At 34.3% G+C, this 20,086-nt stretch overlaps 5 protein-coding genes across 6 annotated transcripts; 2 read left to right on the plus strand and 3 right to left on the minus strand.

The window, feature by feature from the left end:
• Window positions 1-3,976: 3,976 nt before the first annotated feature.
• On the minus strand, window positions 3,977-5,090 carry LOC128385697 (uncharacterized). The gene is made up of 2 exons (XM_053344587.1): window positions 4,521-5,090; window positions 3,977-4,417 (listed from the first exon to the last, which is right to left on the minus strand). Exons 1-2 carry the CDS (start codon window positions 4,914-4,916, stop codon window positions 4,076-4,078), a joined length of 738 nt encoding a protein of 245 aa, XP_053200562.1. The 5' UTR covers window positions 4,917-5,090; the 3' UTR covers window positions 3,977-4,075.
• Window positions 5,091-5,780: 690 nt separating this feature from the next.
• Window positions 5,781-6,785, minus strand: LOC128385675 (calcium-binding protein P-like). Its single transcript, XM_053344561.1, has one exon. The coding sequence runs from the start codon at window positions 6,783-6,785 to the stop codon at window positions 5,781-5,783; it is 1,005 nt and encodes a 334-aa protein (XP_053200536.1).
• A 470-nt stretch (window positions 6,786-7,255) lies between these two features.
• LOC128385779 (trithorax group protein osa-like) lies at window positions 7,256-13,114 on the minus strand. Of its 2 annotated transcripts, XM_053344691.1 has the most exons (3): window positions 11,346-13,114; window positions 11,181-11,249; window positions 7,256-11,077 (listed from the first exon to the last, which is right to left on the minus strand). In XM_053344691.1, the coding sequence occupies exons 1-3, from the start codon at window positions 12,960-12,962 to the stop codon at window positions 7,451-7,453; spliced, it is 5,313 nt and encodes a 1,770-aa protein (XP_053200666.1). In that variant the 5' UTR covers window positions 12,963-13,114; the 3' UTR covers window positions 7,256-7,450. The 2 variants fall into 2 exon arrangements, with proteins under 2 accessions (XP_053200666.1, XP_053200668.1); XM_053344693.1 differs by lacking the exon at window positions 11,181-11,249.
• A 3,067-nt stretch (window positions 13,115-16,181) lies between these two features.
• LOC128385781 (epidermal retinol dehydrogenase 2-like) lies at window positions 16,182-18,030 on the plus strand. The gene is made up of 2 exons (XM_053344695.1): window positions 16,182-16,822; window positions 17,313-18,030. The coding sequence occupies exons 1-2, from the start codon at window positions 16,438-16,440 to the stop codon at window positions 17,861-17,863; spliced, it is 936 nt and encodes a 311-aa protein (XP_053200670.1). The 5' UTR covers window positions 16,182-16,437; the 3' UTR covers window positions 17,864-18,030.
• A 503-nt stretch (window positions 18,031-18,533) lies between these two features.
• LOC128385780 (legumain-like) lies at window positions 18,534-20,038 on the plus strand. Its single transcript, XM_053344694.1, has one exon. The coding sequence runs from the start codon at window positions 18,609-18,611 to the stop codon at window positions 19,962-19,964; it is 1,356 nt and encodes a 451-aa protein (XP_053200669.1). The 5' UTR covers window positions 18,534-18,608; the 3' UTR covers window positions 19,965-20,038.
• Window positions 20,039-20,086: the final 48 nt, after the last annotated feature.

The following is a 20,086-nucleotide window of genomic DNA, read 5'->3' on the forward strand; positions in this document are numbered from 1 at the left end:
ACTGATAAAATAACTATCATATTAAAAGAGGGAAGAGAAAACAATTTTCGATGAACTAAACTCAAACTAGAGAATGGAACATATTTCAAAGCTATTCTATTATCGAGGAACATGATTCCACCGAGATGAAGGTAATTATCTCAATGTTATTTATCTGAATCAATGGGGTAACATAAATATCTTTATGTATATACAAAGGTTAAGAATATCATCTTCATCTTCTTTCATCTTCATTACTGAAACTTTTTCTCTTTTTTTTCTCTCCCTTTTACCTTTTTCTTTTTTTCTTAAAAAATAAAGTTCGATTCTTTATTTTTTTTCTACTTCCTTATCCTGAACTTTTTACTTTCTCAGTTGAATAGGAAATTTCATCCATTCATCGAAGAGAAATTTTGTCAAACAAATAAAGGAAGAGAAAAAGTTGTGATGAGAAAAACGGTACCAAATTGTGATTGCAACAATTGAAATTTCTTCTTCTTCATGAGATTCACCAGAATCATCATTCTCATGAGAATCAGATAAAAGTTCTGTAAGCCTCAAGATCTGTGGCTGTTAAAGTAACATGAATTTATATATTCAATCTGTCAAGGTGAATGTTGGATCTCATTTCCTGATAACATTTTTATTTTATCATTGATGTTGTTTCCGTTCAAGTTATATATTTTGGGTTAAATTAACGGATCAATAAAGTTAATTGAGTTAATAATATGAATTAATGTTGATAAGTTAGTGAAAGTATTAATGATGAAGAGGGAAAATGTTTCTACAACTTTAATTACCATGAAAATGAGCAGAAAAATTCAACCAAACAATTTTAAAGTTGATGATGAACCACAGGTAGTGGAAATTTGATCATGGTGATAAAGGGAAAATGATATTATTTATCCATTGTTCGTTATATTAAATATAGAATGAGAATTTTCATCAGAATGATAATCATGATAAGCTGTTGACTTACAAGCAAAGAATCAAAAAAAAAAGTCAACTTGGAGTTAATTTAATGTGAATAAACTTAAATGCTAAACTGTCAAGAGGTAAATTGAACCCATGAACCCTAATGCTTAGCACTAGCAGATAATCAGACCTAAATAATGAGCTGGATAGAGATGATGATGATATTGTGATGATATTTTTTCCCTCTCTTCAGTTTTGGTGAGTTTTTTTTTCAAACGAAACGAAATGAATTGAATCTCATGAAAAACCCTGAAGCTGTTTATCTTTCCATCCAAATGTGAACCTTTGAGTTTCTCATGTTTGTTTTTGGTTGAACAGAGGAAGATGACGATGAAGATGTTGATTCACTTTCTGCATCAACATCACCATCTTAGAGACACGAAAATACATAGAAAATGAATCTGTCAAACACACAGAACAATAAATAAGCTTAAGGTGAAAACAGATCTCAAATTTCATAATAATAATTTATTAATATTTACATAAGAAGAAACTTATTTTATTCTCTCTTTATCTCTATTTAGACAGTTACAAAAGAAGTAGAGAAAAGAAAAGTTCTAATCAGCTCGAACTTAGAATCTAAACAATAGAGTAACAACAAGTAAAAATATCATCGATTGTTAATGAATATAAAGGTTACATGATATTTTCTTATATTATTCATGTGAAATTCTGTCATTAAGATGTTTGGCTTAGAGGTGAATTCATGATCACCATTGAATCATATTTATTCATCATTTCATGAATGATGAATCTTTTTTCCTTTATCCATTACCTTTTGTTACCTTAGATTATAAACTATTGAAAAGATTTGATGGTGTAGCGATTTGTTGATTGTTAGGACAAATATCACAAATACGATGTTAGTATTTACATAGTAAAAGATACATTGAGATATGTGAGATGCTAATTTATTAGGGTTACCGATATTTACCATTGATTAACAATAGGAAGAGTAATAATCTGAATCAAGTTTTTCTCTAATTACTGTATATCTGCTTGATTATATTGTGACAAATTGTTCCAGTTAATTGTAATCCCATTGATTATTAGATTTTATCACTAAGATTTATGATATTAAATGGTTATAGTTCATCTTTAATATAATTTTACGTTGCTTCTCAACTCGAGAAGCAGTGGTGTTAAATCGTTGGGAATTCTGTCACTGCTTCTCATTTGAGAAGCAATAGTATTTAATTAACGGAATTTGTTAAAACTCATTAAGTTTATATACCTTCAAAGAGACAAAATCAATATTTTAATCATTAAACTTTTCTATTTAATAATTTCAAGTTACATTTCTATTCCTAAATTCCTTTATTCATCAGCTATATTGATGTTAAGAAGGAAGAAAAATTTGCCATGTCAAAAGTGATTCCATTTTAATCCTGTTCATGATTTAGTTGATTGTAAACTTGAACATAATTTACTTTTTATCAGCATAATTATCATTCTATTACCTTTCAGTGAGATGATAATGAAGATGCTGAAAATTAAGATGATAAATATCATCTTAATCATGAATATTCATAATATACTTTAGGTAATGAGAATTTTTTTCTTCTCTGGAAAAAAATGATTCGAGTAGATCATATTGTTACAGGTAAGTTCGATGTTAGAACTTTTCTTTCTCTTTCTTTCTCTTTTTTTCGTCAACTTGACAAAAGTATTAACTTAGTAAGAAGATAAAATAAGTTATAAGATGATGATGAATTTATGAAGACATAAAAATGAAGATGAAAAAAGAAAAAGTTGAGTTCAGGTAAACGAAGAAGATTAGATGTATTTACATTCTTATTCTTTTATCATTGAAATTCGGGTTCATGGTGATATTTTTTATCCCTTCGAATTCATGTTATACAAACAAACGTGAAGTTTTCATTATTATTCTTGTTATATTCTAGATTCAATTGAAAAGATAGGATATTATTCATCATTGGAGCATTGGTTTTAGAATCAGAGTTATCAAAACTCTCACAGAATCAAATCAAAATAATCACCAAAAATTGATTTATAACATAATCATGGCGAAGATTCAGTTTCAAAGCTATCAACTGATGGTTGAAGTTGAAATAACTGTCATCATGAATTCAGTTTCAATTTTAATTATTATCGTTTGTGTGTTTCTTTGGTTCAAGTCAATTAAATTCTGATCATCTAATTTAATAATACCTCAATGTTTACTCAAATTAGAATGATAAAAAATATTATAATCAGAATGATGAGGAAATTGTTGACAAAACTGATTCGTGGGATGAACGTTTATTGTTATCATGATAACAAGGTTAATATTAATAGTAAATGATAACATTTCAATATTTAATATATTCTGATTCTCTGGTGAATTGTTACTGTTAACATTATTTGCTACTCCATGAAAATTTAATAATAATCATCATGATAATTTAAATAAAGAGAATGATTGAAATTCAGAATTTATGGGAAATCATGATGAGGGAATTTTCTGCCTTGAATCCATGAAAGATGAAAAACTTTAAATTGTTGATCGAAAATTTTTCTTACCTGTTGATGGAAAAGTTTATCAATTGATTAAGAGTTAAATTGTTTATCAGTAATTCAATTATTGGAAGATGATTATGATTGCGATACACAGAATCTAATTAAAGTTGAATTTACTGATTTAACACTTGAGAATGAAACTATTAGGGAACAATTTAAATCAAATTAGAACAATAGTTTTCCAATTTTCAACTCGATTCGATTTTCACTCAACTTGTAAACTGTTGAGATTCGATGGTAAATGTTGATTGAGATGATTTGATGATAAGTTTAGTCGAATGATGATAAAAATGATTCACTGAAAGAAAAGTTGAGAAAAAGTGGAAAGAAGAGTAAAAAGAAAACTCCAAGTGTCTCTTTCGAGTTCTTACTCATCTCATTCTGATTCTGTCTGAATCATAAATCGACATGATCAACATCCTAATGTTACCATCGTTACAAGCTCTCAATGAGTTGGCGCGATATTATTTTTATTTGATAATAGTTACTCAGTTCTCTTAAAGTTTAGTCTTTATTTCAATTTAACATCTTTGGTAACATAGTAAACATTTTCTTTAATCTATTCCATGGCGAAGTGATCAACGTTAGATCTCCATTGGAGTTATGGATTTGCAGTTTCATGAGTGATTCCAAGATGATCAGATTGTATGTTCTTCACTAGATAACGACGACGACGCCAATGATGATGATGATGGAAATGAATACCGTGATTTGAATGGTGACTGTGGTGGTCAAGAACAGCGATTAGCACTGGAATGAGAACTTTATCCGTAAAAGTTTTTAAGTTTTCATGGTTGAAATAATGTTTTCTATCAACGAAAAACTTTCTCACTTTCCTGAAGTAACGAGTCAAAGCACCTTTATAATATGTCAGGTTTCTATGGCCACGATAGTTGTTAATTATTGTGATATTGTTGGAATAATTGTGATAATGGGTCGATGGCTTTTCATTCAAAAGTAAGAAAATGGAGAAAACAAAAGTGTAAATAAGAGCAAATCAGACAATCAAAATCCGAAAAGAAAAATTTAAATTAAAAAGCATTTACCTGTACGTTTGATTGACCATTGCTACGATGATCATTGTTTACTCCTGGGTGATTGTTGATCGGTGGTTGTAACTGTTGAGGTGGTTGCAAGGCTTGAGGATGATTGAATACTGGTGCTACGAGGTTGTAGTTGTTGGTGTTATATTGTGTATGCTGAGTTGGATAAGGATATTGAGGATATTGCTGAGGATAAAGTTGTTGATTCCCTGTATCTGAATAGCGAGGAGGCTCTGATGGCTGTACCTGAGATGGTTGTGGTTGCCAGTTTTCAGAAGTTTGGCTTGATGATTTTAGGTACACGAAAGGAGCTGGATGATTATCAACCGAAAAACATTCGGTAATTACGAGGGTAATGATTAAAATCGAAAAAGTATAGAGTATTTGTGACATTTTCATCTTTCAATTGTAGATCTTTGAAGTCGATGAACAGAAATAAACTAAGAAAAAAGTTTCGAATGAAAAGAAAATCTTCAAATAGATGAATTTCCATGGAAACAGAAGATTAATCATAATCTCCTTTTCTTCTAATTCCTTAATCATTGTTTTGATGCGAAAACACCTAAAGCAATGAAGATGATTTTCTTTATCAACTGAAACTTAGAAATTAATTGTGGAAGTGCCTCCATCTTAGTTTATGCGACAATTAATCATTCGAAGAGGTGACACAATTTTCATACTTAAGATTTAACAAGTTTAAATTTCGAAAATGATTCAATTAGTTAATTTAATGGGAAAATTTTCATAAATAATAATTTACATATAATGGAATAGAAAGAAAAAGACTTATTTAATGACTCTAAATAGAGAGAATTACAGCCAAGTTACAATGATTTGAGAAAAGAAAAAGTTCAGGACAAGTTAATTAACAGAGAAATGTGATGAATAAGCTTGTTGATCGCTTTTACCTTCATCAGAGATTTGAGATGAATCTCCATTTGTTTCGTCCTTATTATTATGGATTGTGATTGTTGTTGTTGTAGTTGTAGTGGTGATTGAGGACGATGATGATGACGATAAGGTGGTTGTTGTTGATGATGAAGTAGATGAAGATGATGATGGAGATGGAGATGATTTCGTATGTACAGATGATGATTTTTCTAAAGAAATCAGGTGCGGATGAGGTAAAGTACTATCATCGTGAAGAGACACTTCATAAATAACATCAGCGATCACTGAAGCGACTCCTTGATCGAGAATTTGAGAGAAAACAAGTGATAAAAGTCTTTGTTGATGGACTAATATCATCAGTCAGCCTTAATACTAATTTTGATGTGATGGATGTTGAGGGTGCTGAGGATGTAGAGGATGTTGCGAGTGTTGCTGAGTATATTGACCATGATGTGATTGATGATAAGGATAAGGAGGATACTGATAATGTTGAGCACCAGGATAACCAGAACCGGGATCAGGCTGTGGTTGCGGAGGATAATGAGAGCCTATTGCTGGATTTCCTGGCTGAGGATAATTGTTATCTCTACCTTGCATCATTTTCCTATTCTGATGAGGAGATTGTTGGCGAGGTGGTTGAGACATTTGCTGTTGAATTCCAGGAGGTAAATGACCACCCAAATGCCCATAATTGCTCGGTGGCTGTTGAGGTGGTTGCTGAGGTGGTTGTCCAGGATGATGATTGGGACCATAATCATTAATGGCTCCTTGATGTGGATAATTTTGATTCTCAGGGTAACCTTGTCCAGGCGGTGGTTGTCGATGACCTGGATATGGTCCCTCAAACTGAACCGGTGTGGTGGATTGGGGATAACTACCTTGCGAATTAGAATCAGCTGAACCAGGAAATAACTGATTATGAACCTTCGAACGAACCCAAATCCTTCCATGTCGATTTAAAACAACGAGTTCGTCCATCCACTCCTCCACAATTTGTTTTGCGGTTTTTAAATATAACTCTTTCGTGTAATCTTCGAGTTCGGAATCATATTCATCATCTGGACCACCTGATTCCAGATTCCCGTCAGTCATATTTGGATACATTCCCGGGTGAGATTGTGGATAACCGGGTGGATAGCTGTTACCTATGGGCGATGGCCCAGAAGGATAGGGTGATGAAGGTGGCTCCATGGAGCTGAGAGTCGGTGGGAAACCACTTTGCGAATTTCTATCACTATGACCTGGTGAAAACTGTAATCGATTATCAGTTTCGTTTTGATTTGATTTGATTGATAAATGTACAAATCGATCTAGTGGCAGACATTCAATTACAACAATCAACAAGATAATTAAAACAAATTGCAGAAGTTTTAACATGTTTGTAGTCGTGTAAAAATTTGATTATAAAGAATAGAATCAAAAAACCAAAAAGTTTCGGAAAGAAATACAAAATTAACCTGTTGAACTGACACTGAAAACTAAACTGAGAAAAGTTTTGAATGAAAACCAAAAGTTGATAAACTTATTCTTATTTTTATTTCTTAGCGAAAAGTTTATCTTAAATCTTCCTTTAACCAGTTTATTGTTTAAGATGTTTCACAAATTAAACAATAAGATAAATTGTTTAATTGATAAACTGTTTCAACTTAATTACCCATAGATTCAAAGAAAGAATCTGAATTACTCAGTATGCAAAAACACCTAAAGCAATGAAGATGATTTTCTTTATCAACTGAAACTTAGAAATTAATTGTGGAAGTGCCTCCATCTTAGTTTATGCGACAATTAATCATTCGAAGAGGTGACACAATTTTCATTCTTAAGATTTGAGAAATTTAAATTTCGAAAATGATTCAATTAGTTAATTTAATGGGAAAATTTTCATAAATAATAATTTACATATAATGGAATAGAAAGAAAAAGAGAAATATTTAGAAGGAATAAATTATTACAATTGTTTTCTATTTAGTGACTCTGAATAGAGAGAATTACAGCCAAGTTACAATGATTTGAGAAAAGAAAAAAAGTTCAGGACAAGTTAATTAACAGAGAAATGTAATTGTGACCAATAGATTTCCGTTGCATCTTTGATTATTGGAATTTGTGTCTTCTTTATCTGCTTTTTCCAGCTCATTATCCGGATTATCACAAGGCTTGATTGTTCCTCCAATTTTGGAACATGTTGATAAAGGGTATGAGAATTGTGATGAATCAGCTTGTTGATCGCTTTTACCTTCATCAGAGATTTGAGATGAATCTCCATTTGTTTCGTCCTTATTATTATGGATTGTGATTGTTGTTGTTGTTCCTGATGTTGTCGTTGTAGTTGTAGTGGTGATTGAGGACGATGATGATGACGATAAGGTGGTTGTTGTTGATGATGAAGTAGATGAAGATGATGATGGAGATGGAGATGATTTCGTATGTACAGATGATGATTTTTCTAAAGAAATCAGGTGCGGATGAGGTAAAGTACTATCATCGTGAAGAGACACTTCATAAATAACATCAGCGATCACTGAAGCGACTCCTTGATCGAGAATTTGAGAGAAAACAAGTGATAAAAGTCTTTGTTGATGGACTAATATCATCGATCTATTCTCAGGTATCCTGGCGAAATGTCGCAAACAAATGGCAGCTCTTCGAACCATATCGAGTGTCGTCCCCATCAACTCTGGATTATCACGTAAAGCATTTAATCCTTGTGTATTGGCTACTTGTAATGCTGATTGTTCTGACTGTTCAATGAACCCAATTAACTGAGGAATCGCATAACCAGTCAAAGCTATTGCACGGGCTATACTAGAATCAGCGGCAGCGAAATTGGTTAATAACACAAGAGCAAATTCACGTAAAGTTTGATCTTCATTTCGATTCAACATCTTTGCTAACATGGTAAACATTTTCTCTAATCTGCTCCAAGGTGGAGTGGCCAACATTAGATCCACATTGGAGTCGATGATGGACAATTTCATGAGTGATTCCAAGGCGAGTCTCTTCGGGGTGAATGATTGAACTGTGGTGGTCGGAAGATGATCTTGAGCATAGGAAGAAGGACAAACGGTCCAATGTAATAAACCATCTAAAATATTTAAACTAATTTCTTCCGAATGAGGGTCAAGATCGAGTTGACATGAAATGTTTGCTAAAGTCACAAGAGTGTTTTCTCTTAAAAGATGAATTGATTCCGACCACCAGTTAGATGATCCAATTGTATCTTCCTCACTAGATGATGATGACGATGATGATGATGATGATGTTTGGGGTATTGATGGTGTGGAATTGCTGCTTGTATCATTGGTAAAGTTGCTCTTCTTAACAGCATGAGTGTGTTTCAATGTTAAGAGTCGTCCAAGAACAACAAGTAGTCCTGGATGTTTGGACATTTCGATATCGTTACCAGGCACAAAAGATAAATTTCTTATTAAGGTGGAAAGACACAGGCATCTTTGTGAGATTGAATCATAATAATCTTGAATTGTTGCAAGAGGAGAATCATCTTCATCCTCAGGCTCATCTTCAAGATCATCGAAATCAACTTTCACTTCTAATTTGATGTTTTTTGGATGATCATTGTGAATAAATGGTTTTTTAGATGAACTTAATTTAGAGTCACAATTACCATTAACTAAAGATTGATTGGAAGACACATCATCTTTGTTATTCATAATACTATTATTCACAATGTTGTTTTTTATATTTGAGTTTGTTGTTGTTGTGGTTGTGGTGTTATTGGTAATTGAAGTGGTTGATGTAACAGAAAATGATGAATCTTGTTTCTTTCTCGACTTTTTTGACTTATTTTCTTTTGTTTTGATAACTTTAACAAGTTTGAGATACTTTTCCTTTGGTTCGAAGTGTGTGATTATATGGTCAGTGGCTTCTCCATATCCCTTTGACCAATGATCTCTACCGGTTTTGAATCCATTTTTAAATGGATCCCATTTCTTTTCATAATCAGTAACAAATAGATGAGCCTCAGCATTTTCCATTCTCACAGATTTTCCGCTGCGAGAAGTAAAAGTTAAATCTAAAGATGATTTCAACATTTTCAGTTGTTGATCCATTTTCGGAATGTTGACATTAATCGCCCGATCCAATTTCCTGGTCATTTCTTTCTTGCCACTGACACTTTTTCTCATTATATTTACATCCGTCATTCCCTCGAATTCACCAGTTACACAATCATCATCACTATTCTCATCATTTGCATCATCACCATTTTCATTATCCTGAGAAAGCTCATCGAAATCAGATCCAATCTGATACCATTTTCGACTTTTTTTGATACCATTTTGTAAAGGTGTTTCTATGTGACCACTGACTTCGGTGTCCTTGAAAAGTCCTTCGAACATGTCGTTGAGACACTTTTTGTAATGTTCTAATAAAGTTTCTAGTAATCCAGGCAAATGTTGAAGTCCAAAGTAAAGGTAACTATTATCATCGGCAACTAAAACTGAGAGAGTGTCTATTGCCCAAGTACTTTCTGCAAGTAAACCCGATTTAAGACTCATTAACAATTTCCAGGCTTCAGTAGGACACAAATCTTTGCAATTCAATTTGCGTCTTTTGAATAGATTTGGTGTAGTGGCTTCAACACTTCCCACAGGGAAAACTAACTCTCTTTTCATCATCATTTGACTATACGGCATTGAAGGATGATGAGGACCATGAGGGCCATGAGGATGTTGAGGGTGTTGAGGATGATGTCCTGGGTGCACAGAGTGGCCTGGATGACCTGGATGTGGTGGTAAGTGAGAATGTGGATGTGGATGTGGATGTTGAAGAGAGTGCGGATGTTGGTGTTGGTGTGGTAGAGCTTGTAGATGAGCTTGAGGATGAGGATGAGGTGATCTTGGTGCTCCCAAATGTGGACTCGGTGTGGGTGATGACGGAAGACTCGGTGATGAACATAAAAGTCGAGTTAAATGTTGTGATGGAGCTTTAGGTGGCATTGGTGGTCCACCAGGCATTTGATACATTCGATTTTGCATTTGATTCATTTTATTCATCGGATGATCAGGTGGATAAGAGTAGCCAGGTTGAGTAGAAGGTGGATAATTATGATTCATTCCGGGTGGTGGTTGATGTTGATGTTGTTGCTGATGCTGTTGTTGTGATGGTGGTGGTGGTGGAACAGGAGATTGACCTGGTGGTGGTGGATATCGATTCATGGGCCAACCACCTGCTGCATTGTTGACCATTGGAACTGATGGTCCAAGTTCAGGTCTTGCTGAATTCGGATGGAGAGATTGAGGTGGAGGTGGCAAAGATCCTGGATCAGTTCGAGATTGATGGTCCCATGATGTTGTCATATTAGGTGGCTGAGGAGGAGGAGGAGCCCCTGGACTACCTCTAAAAACGGGATCACGATTCCACATTTGATGACCATGATTTGGTCCATTGCCACCTTGAGGGTAATTCGGAGCCATTGGCCTACCAGGATAAGGTCCATATTGACCAGGATGTTGTGATTTATGATCAGGTTTCATGAAATCAGGATGTCTTTTAAGATGCGGTGGATGTTGAGGAGCCGGTCCTGATTCTTGACCACTTGTTGGAGGAGCATTTGTGCCATAGAAATTGTTTTCTCGCGGTTCAATAAATCGCGAAGGTCCATTAGGAGATGATCTATTTGCAGGATAAACCGTTGTATCGTAATTCGATCCCTGAAAGAAAAAACAGAAAAATAAATTAATTAAAAAGAAAAGAAAAGAAAAGAAACGAAAAGAAGAAAACGAAAAAAAGTTTATAAAAAAAAGAAAAACCTACTTGTTGATTAGGTTGATTATACTTGGCAGCTAAAAGTCGCTGTGCAAGTGGACTATTATGGGTTGACGTCTTTCGTGCAAAAATGAAAGAAAATGGAAGAAAATAAAAAATAAAAATATAATAAAATCAAATCAAAAGTGAAAACAATCAACAAAAATCACTCACCTGTACATTTGATGGACCATTGCTGCGATAATTGTCATTCATTCCTGGGTAATTGGGTTGATTAGCTGAGCCATATGATCCAGAAATTGGTGGTCTCTGTGGGTAATTGTTGATCGGTGGTTGCAAGGCTTGAGAATGAGGATGAGGATGAGGATAACGCTGATTAGTCTCAATACTCGGTGGATGAGGAGGCTGAGACTGATGTGGAAGATGAGATGGATGCGAAGGATGCGAAGGATGCGGGGGATGCGAGGGATGAGAAGATGGATGATTTTGTGATGAATTGGATGAATTAGATGAATCTTGATTTTCTTTGCTATTGCCACTATCAGATCCTCTGGAAGAAGCACCAGGACTCGCTGCTCCTGTGCTATTTGGTCTACTATTAGGACGACTATGGGATCCTGAATTCTCGGTGGTCGATTCAGAGGATGGACCATTTTTACCTTGTTGTTGCTGCTGTTGTGGTTGTTGATGTGGATGAGGATGACGAAGATGTTGATGATGAGGTGGTTGTTGTTGCTCATGTTGACCATAGTAGCCTCCTGGACCAGTTCGATTAGGACCTTCAAAGTTTGTTGGTTGTTGTTGTTGCTGCTGGTGACCTGAAGGATGACGACGATGACCACTTGACGTAGATGGTTGCATCTCAGACGAATATGAGTCTGAATTCTCACCAGATCGATTTGAGTTCCCTGCAGGTGATGGTGATTGTGGATTTGGTGCATGTGAAGCTTGAGGATGATAAGGTGAAGAATTTGATTTTGAAGGAGGTCCAGTAGAGTGTGGATTGGGTGGTAAATAGTTGGAACCTTGTTGATGAAGTAACGGTAAATGTTGTGGATGAGTTTGTTGATGGTGGGAATGTGGTAAATGTTGATGTTGTGCATGTTGTTGGTGTGATGGATGTTGAGGGTGCTGAGGATGTGGAGGATGTTGCAAGTGTTGATGATGCTGCGGGTGCTGTTGAGGATATTGACCATGAGGTGGTTGATGGTAAGGATAAGGAGGATACTGATAATGTTGAGCACCTGGATAACCTGGACCGGGGCCAGGGCCGGGGCCTGAACCAGGAGCAGGACCTGATCCTGGGTGTGGTGGCGGAGGATAATGAGAGCCTATTGCTGGATTTCCTGGCTGAGGATAATTGTTATCACCACTTTTCATCATTTTCCTATTCTGATGAGGAGATTGTTGGCGAGGTGGTTGAGACATTTGCTGTTGAATTCCAGGAGGTAAATGACCACCCAAATGCCCATAATTGCTCGGTGGCTGTTGAGGTGGTTGCTGAGGTGGTTGTCCAGGATGATGATTGGGACCATAATCATTAATGGCTCCTTGATGTGGATAATTTTGATTCTCAGGGTAACCTTGTCCAGGCGGTGGTTGTCGATGACCTGGATATGGTCCCTCAAACTGAACCGGTGTGGTGGATTGGGGATAACTACCTTGCGAGTTTGAGTCAGCTGAACCAGGAGAGGGAACAGATGCTCCTCCTTTTTTCCTACCAGGATGAGGTGAATGTTGTCTAGGTGCTGGATGAGGAGGTGGTAGAAGGTGGTTGACCGTGATGACTGGCTGGATGTCCCGGTGGATAACCAGAATGATGTCCAGCATATGGACCACCTGTTTCTGGATATGATTCTGGATTCATACCCATCATATTTGGATACATTCCCGGGTGAGATTGTGGATAACCGGGTGGATAGTTGTTACCTATGGGCGATGGCCCAGAAGGATAGGGTGATGAAGGTGGTTCCATGGAGCCGGGAGTCGGTGGGAAACCACTTTGCGAATTGCTATCACTATGACCTGGTGACATGGCATCTTTAGATTTCTTTGATTTGCTTTCCACTTGTGGAATTAAAGTCGTATGGTCAATGCCGCCTCGATCAAATTTGCACTCAAAGGGCAAAAGGTGCTTCATATATTGTTTCCTAATCGCATAGGCAGCACTTGGATTGACCATACAGTTACATATAGTGGCCACTTCTTTCCATCCTTTATTCTTGGAAACCTCTTGGAAACCACCTTTATCTTTAACAACATTATATAATTGAAACAGATCAAGTGGTTGTTTACTAATCGTTGGCGATGAGGTCATGGAAACACCACGGGATTCATTGAATGCGGCCAACCGCTTCATAAAAGAATCTCTCTCAGAATCTTCTCCCATGTTGTCAAACTTCATTGACTATTGACAATCCAATTATAAAACTGTTATAAATAAGAAGAAAGAGAAAAGAAAATACAAAAAGAAAATAAAATAAATAAACAATACAAGAGATTAAACATCATCATAATATATGTTAAAGTGAATAAGAGGAAAAACAGACAAGAAAGGAGAGGCAAAAAAAGAAAAAAAGAAAGACAAGTATAAGAGAGAGAGAGAAAGAGAGAAAGAGAAAGAGAAAAAAAGACACACACACAAAGAGAGATGGAGACTTGGAGAAAATTGTATTTCCACTAATCTGATTCCATATTTAAACGACTGAAATGATAACATGAACAAGCGAATAGACTAAAGAGAACGTAGAGATGAAAAAAGTGGAAAATGTCGAAGAAAAAAATAAAAAGAGATAAACAGCTAAATTAGAAGAAAAAGAAGAAAAAATGATTAAGAAAATCAATTGATATAACATAACAAGATGGCGAAAAATATAAGGGAAGCTGTTTGAGTGTAAGCGAAAAAAGCAAAGAGAAAGGAAGAGAGAGAAGAGAAAAAAAGCAAAATGTTGGAAAAGAAGAAAAATAATCACAATTGAAATGAACTTACTTTTATTCTCACAAAGGAGATTAATTAAAAATTTGTCATCCAATTAAACCACTAATTTATTAAATTAAATAATAAACAACTTTTGTCCATTCATTAAACTTGATTAGTTTGTTTTTCTCAAATTAAAAGGAATCTCCAATCAAGAAAAATCCTCTCAGTTGGATGTCAATCATTGGTAAGTTTTCGAATGAACAAAAGATGGAGCCACAACCGAATCGTTTAGAATAAAATATCAGCTACTTTTCGATCTTTCAATCTGATATTCGGATACATTTTCTATTGCCAAGCCTGCAACAGATCCTGGTACTCGATACAAACAGTCAACCCAAAGATCGAAATCCAAGTTTTTAATTTTTTTCTGTTCCATTTGTATAATTAATACGAAGAAGCAACAATCTAATTCAACAATTAACTAATAACTGAATAATTATATTCGAAATTTACTCAGCTATGATTAAGATTAAATTTTCAAACTAAATCAAATTCAAATTTCAAATTCTATGTCACCATTTGTTGTAATCGCAATTTAGATTAACAATTAAATTGAATTTGGTTTGATTAATTGAGTGAAAACAGCTGATCAACTGACATTGACTATCTGTAGTTATTATTTGATTATAATTAAATTGATTGTCACTCATTCATCATAATGTTTACAATGATTGATTAACACTTTTAATATATTTGGACAGTTGATTGTATTACTCAATTTATTAATAGATAATCAATTGATTGTCTCTCTCTCTCTTTAATATAAATTGTGTAACAATTAAATCCCCAGATAAGAAAAAGTTGATTAATCAACAAAAAACTTGAAAGAAATCAACTTGTTACTTTATTAGTTATATGTGATTACGTTAACTAATTTCTTCCAATTGGTTAAAAGTTAGACAACAATTAAAACGAAACCTCTTGATTGCTCTTAATCAAACCACCTTGAATTGAACCTCAAAGGCACTTAGTATGAACTAAACATTACAATTAACTGAATGATACTTGTTAATTGTTAAGATTTTAATATATTGAAACATAATTAATGTTTAATAATAACAAGAAAACGATACAACATTGATCCAATCAATTGATTGTTGCAATTAACTCGCCGTCATCCTGATAATTTTCAGGTCTTTTCCCAAACAATTTACTAATTCGATGTATGTAATTTAAATTGTCGATTATAATTATAATTGAATGAGGAAAATTTCCAATTTGATTAATAATTTTCTTCTTCTTTTAGGTAATAAGAGAAATTATTTTTCCATTTTCGAAAATCAATCACCATTGCATCACACTTTCGAATAATTAATTAGTTCTTACCAAGTTAATTAGTCGCTAATTTAAGTTTCGATTTGAATTTTTCTCTTTCTTTTCCAACCTGTGAACAAAATAATCAGCTAATTATTGATTTTCTCTATCAAGTGATTAGCGAAACTAATTTCAAGTAAAAATCAGACAAGGTTACAGATTGAATTGCTCAAACATTGGTAATCACACAATTAAAGTTGATTAATTAAAGTGTTGACCTAACCTGTTGTTGTTTCAATTGATTGTCATCAATCAGTGATTAATAATAACCTTTCCACTTAGAAGAAGAAAAGATTTTAATAAATTAACCTGATTGCTTGACCTTCGATCAAATGTTAACCTTGCACTCGAAGCCGAATATAAGTTTATGACCGAATTGCTGAAAAAGGAAAGAAAACTTCGTTTTCGAAGGCAAAATGTTCACTAATCTTCTACAGGCCATCTCTCTCTCTCTCTCTCTCACTTCGATGTTATCATAAGCATCTTAATCTCGAAAAACAATCCATTTTTCTTCGTCGAGTTTTTAAATTCGATACTTTTTATCCTGATGATTTTTTGGCTCGAAGGTAAGTGGAAACTCATCATCACCAAGACTCCACCCAAATTTCAGTCTTAATTCAATTTCATCGATTATGAATCAGGATTGTTATCGATTAAGAGAGAGAGAGAGAGAAACAACTCGGGGAGGCGGATCATTCTCTCCCTATTTTCTCTCTCATCAACTCTCCTTCTCTCTCAGGAATAAACAATTCACTTTTTAAACTTCTCCTTCTTGTAATCAAAAACTTCTCACTCATTATCATGTGCTAAAGTCGCAAAAATATACCTACCTGTTGAGAAGAGAGAACATTAGTTGAACATTCGAAGGACATTCGATGTTAAAAAAATTCTTTTTTCTTCTTCTTCCCTGAATAGAAAACTTTTTCCATTTTCTTTGTGCTACCTGTTGATTGAATTTCCATTTCTGAGTTTTCCCCTGAAAGAAATTTAATATAACAATTAACCATAAAAATGTCCAATGCAATGAAAAGTGATGCTTTCAAGAATCTAATTTGTTTTGTGTTGATACTTTACCATTGGACTGTTGGTGCGATTATGGCCTTACTACCTCGATCTTTAAAGCACAAGGATATTAAAGGTGAAACCGTTCTAATCACGGGCGGAGGAAGTGGCCTAGGTCGAAACTTAGCCTGTAGATTTGCTAAACTTGGCTGTCGAATTGTTATTTGGGACATTAATGCTCACGGAATGAATGAAACCGCCGCTCGAATTAAAAAATTGGGCTCACCCGTTTTCACCTTTCAGGTTGATATTTCAAACCGAGAATCAGTTTATGAGACTGCAATTAAAACCAAACAATTAGCCGGACCAATTACAATCCTAGTTAACAATGCAGGTAAGTTGATTAACTAATCACTTAATCAATCAGCAATCAACTAAACATTTTGTCACAATATTTAATAAAAGGGTTGCCTTTTTATCAATACTAATCATTGTTAATATTGATTAAGTATTGATTTAGATCAGTAGTTGTTGAGATTGATTGAAAATGAAAAATTAATTATCAAAATCTATTAATAATTATCACTAATGGTATTTATTGGCAAAGTTAATCAAATTTAACACTTAATTGTGAATTGTTTTGATGTTGCAATTAACTTTGAGATGATTAATCTAATCTTGATTAATAATAAAAACAATTTATCATTTTTTTTGTTGATTGTCTTTGCCCTCAAATCAATTGTGATCAGCTAATTGTGAATCTTTTCCGATTATCTTGATCACCTTTGGTAACAATAACAAGGAAGAAAGTTAATTTATTAGAGATACTAATTAAACAGTTAGTGTAGACAATGAAATTGATTAAATTTAATTGTTCTCATCAGGAATTGTAACCGGAAAGCGATTCATTGATTTACAAGATGATGATATTGATAGAACCATGGCCGTTAATTGTACCTCCAATTTTTGGATAATCAAATCGTTTCTTGGTAACATGATGGCAAATAATCATGGGCACATAGTGACCATCTCAAGTGTCGCTGGACTTTCAGGTGGACCTCGACTTGCCGATTATTGTGCCTCCAAATTTGCCTCCGTGGGCATTGATGAATCCCTAAGGTACGAGATGAAGACAGAGGGTTACGATGGGATCCACTGTACGGTTGTGTGTCCATGGTTCATAAACACCGGCATGTTTGACGGGGTGAAAACCAAGTACATGGGACTTTTGGACTCAGATTATGTCGCCGATGAGATAATCTCAGGGATTCTGGCTAATCAGGAGATAATTGTGGTTCCAAAGTTAATCTACTTCCTATTGTTCATCAAGTCATTTCTTCCCTCTCAAGCTTCATATTATATCATCAAACTGATCGGTGGTGACACGGCGATGATGACCTTTCATGGAAGAGCCAATAAGGTTAAACATGGTTAGAATACTTTTTCATCATGAACAATTAACTGATCTCAATTACAAACAATCTAAATGGCAGCTAATTGTGTCTTGATTTTTTGCTTCCAAATTGTTCATTTAATCAATCTATCATTTTCTATGTATTTATTACAAATCAAACTGATTAAAGATGAAGTACTTAAAACTGATTTAATTGTTGATTATACTACCTCATCTTCAGTTTGTTGTTAATTAATTGCGATTTGTAACAATTTGGCTAATTATGTTTCGTTAATTTTTTATAAATACAATTTATTTCAACCCAACAGAAATTATCAACTTTCTATCACAATTTTTAAATACAATCATTAACTTTTTGCTTCTTATTAATAATTATATCAAATCATTTTCTATCAAATTAATTGTATTCAAACAAATGATCTAATACATGAATCATAATATTGATTGTTTACAACTGTAAACAATCAAAAACAATCAAACGAGTGGAAATAAATAATCAAATTAACTCCCATAACTTTTAAGCGCAATTTAACTCAATCCATTTACAATTAAAACAAACAATCAAAGACGAGATCAATATTATTTCATTAAAATGACTAATTGTTTGTAAACTGATATAAATTATTTATCTCATTGATAAATAATTATCTCAACCCAATGAATCAAAGTTAAATTATAAAAGGAAATTAACTTTCACAATTAGTTGTACATTTCGCTTTATTGATTGTAGTTGAATCAACGATTGTGAAAATAGTAAATCATCAGAATGAAGTTACTTTTATCTGGATTGGTAATTGTTTTAATTGCAATTAACTTAAGTTCGTCGGTTTCAATTGACTTGAATGCACAATTGAAAACCAATGAGGCTTTCAACATTCATGCAGTTCTGGTCGCTGGTTCATCTGGATTCGGAAATTATCGTCATCAAGCTGATGTTTGTCATGCTTACCAATTGCTACGATCTCATGGTGTCCCAGCGGAAAATATTATCGTCATGATGTATGATGATATCGCCAATAACAAGGAGAATCCTTATCCAGGTCAAATTTTCAATGTTCCAAAAGGACCCAACGTTTATTCAGGAGTCTCAAAAGACTACACTGGACATGAAGTGACCCCCGAAAATTTCATCAAAGTGCTTAAAGGTGACAAGGAACTCGCAGCCAAGGGCAAAAAAGTTTTGACCTCTGGACCAAATGATCACGTCTTCATCTACTTCTCTGACCATGGGGCAACAGGTCTTGTTGCTTTTCCTTCATCGACCCTTTCATCCCACCAGCTCAATGAAGCTTTGGTTTACATGCACGACAACCGATTATACGGTAAATTGACCTTTTACCTTGAAGCTTGTGAATCAGGGTCAATGTTTGCCAACATTTTGCCCTCGAACATCAGTGTCTTTGCCACTACAGCGGCCAATCCAGATGAGTCAAGTTACGCCACTTTCTGTGATCAACCCGACATAATGACCTGTTTAGCTGATGAATATTCAGTTGCTTGGATTCTTGACTCGGAAAGTAATGATCTTACTCATGAAACTCTTGAAACTCAGTTCAAGAACGTTGTTAAATCAGTTAGAAATTCATCACCTCAAGAATATGGTTCTAAGGATTTGGGCTCCCTTGATGTTGGTCAATTCCAAGGAGAATCAAATAAACTCGACTCAAGATCCAAATTCATCAAAACTTCAGGTTCGATTAATAGTCGAGATGTGCCTTTGGTCAATTTGAAACGTCGATTAGCTTCAAATGGCTCGAATGACACAAAAGAAGTTCAATCAAAACTATCGACCCTTGTCTCTGGTCGTCGATTCTATGATAGGTCAATTCGACAAGTGATCGACGAACTTTGTACCAATGGATTCTGTTCACATGTTTCCGATGTTCTTTCAATTCGATTACCTTTAATTGACCATAAATCTTATTCCATAGTGACCAAAGCATTTGAAACTGATTGTATCAACCTTGGTACTCATTCCTATGGACTTAAATACATGTACGCTTTTGCTAATATCGTTCAATCAAATAACTTTGATTCCTCTGAACTTGAACGATTCACCCTACGATTACAAAAGGCATGTCTTAATCATCTAACTGGCCACGGATTTGAATCAATCGTCTAAAACAATTTATTAATTGTCAATGTATACAAATATTATAACCAAATAAAAACAAATCAATAATCATTAATCATTAATTAACACCCTTTTTGCAATCAATTATTTCATATGAATGAGTTAAAAAA

The sequence above is a fragment of the Panonychus citri genome, unplaced genomic scaffold, assembly GCF_014898815.1.
Source record: "Panonychus citri isolate SS breed McGregor unplaced genomic scaffold, ASM1489881v1 Contig00050, whole genome shotgun sequence".
NCBI lineage: Eukaryota > Metazoa > Arthropoda > Arachnida > Trombidiformes > Tetranychidae > Panonychus > Panonychus citri.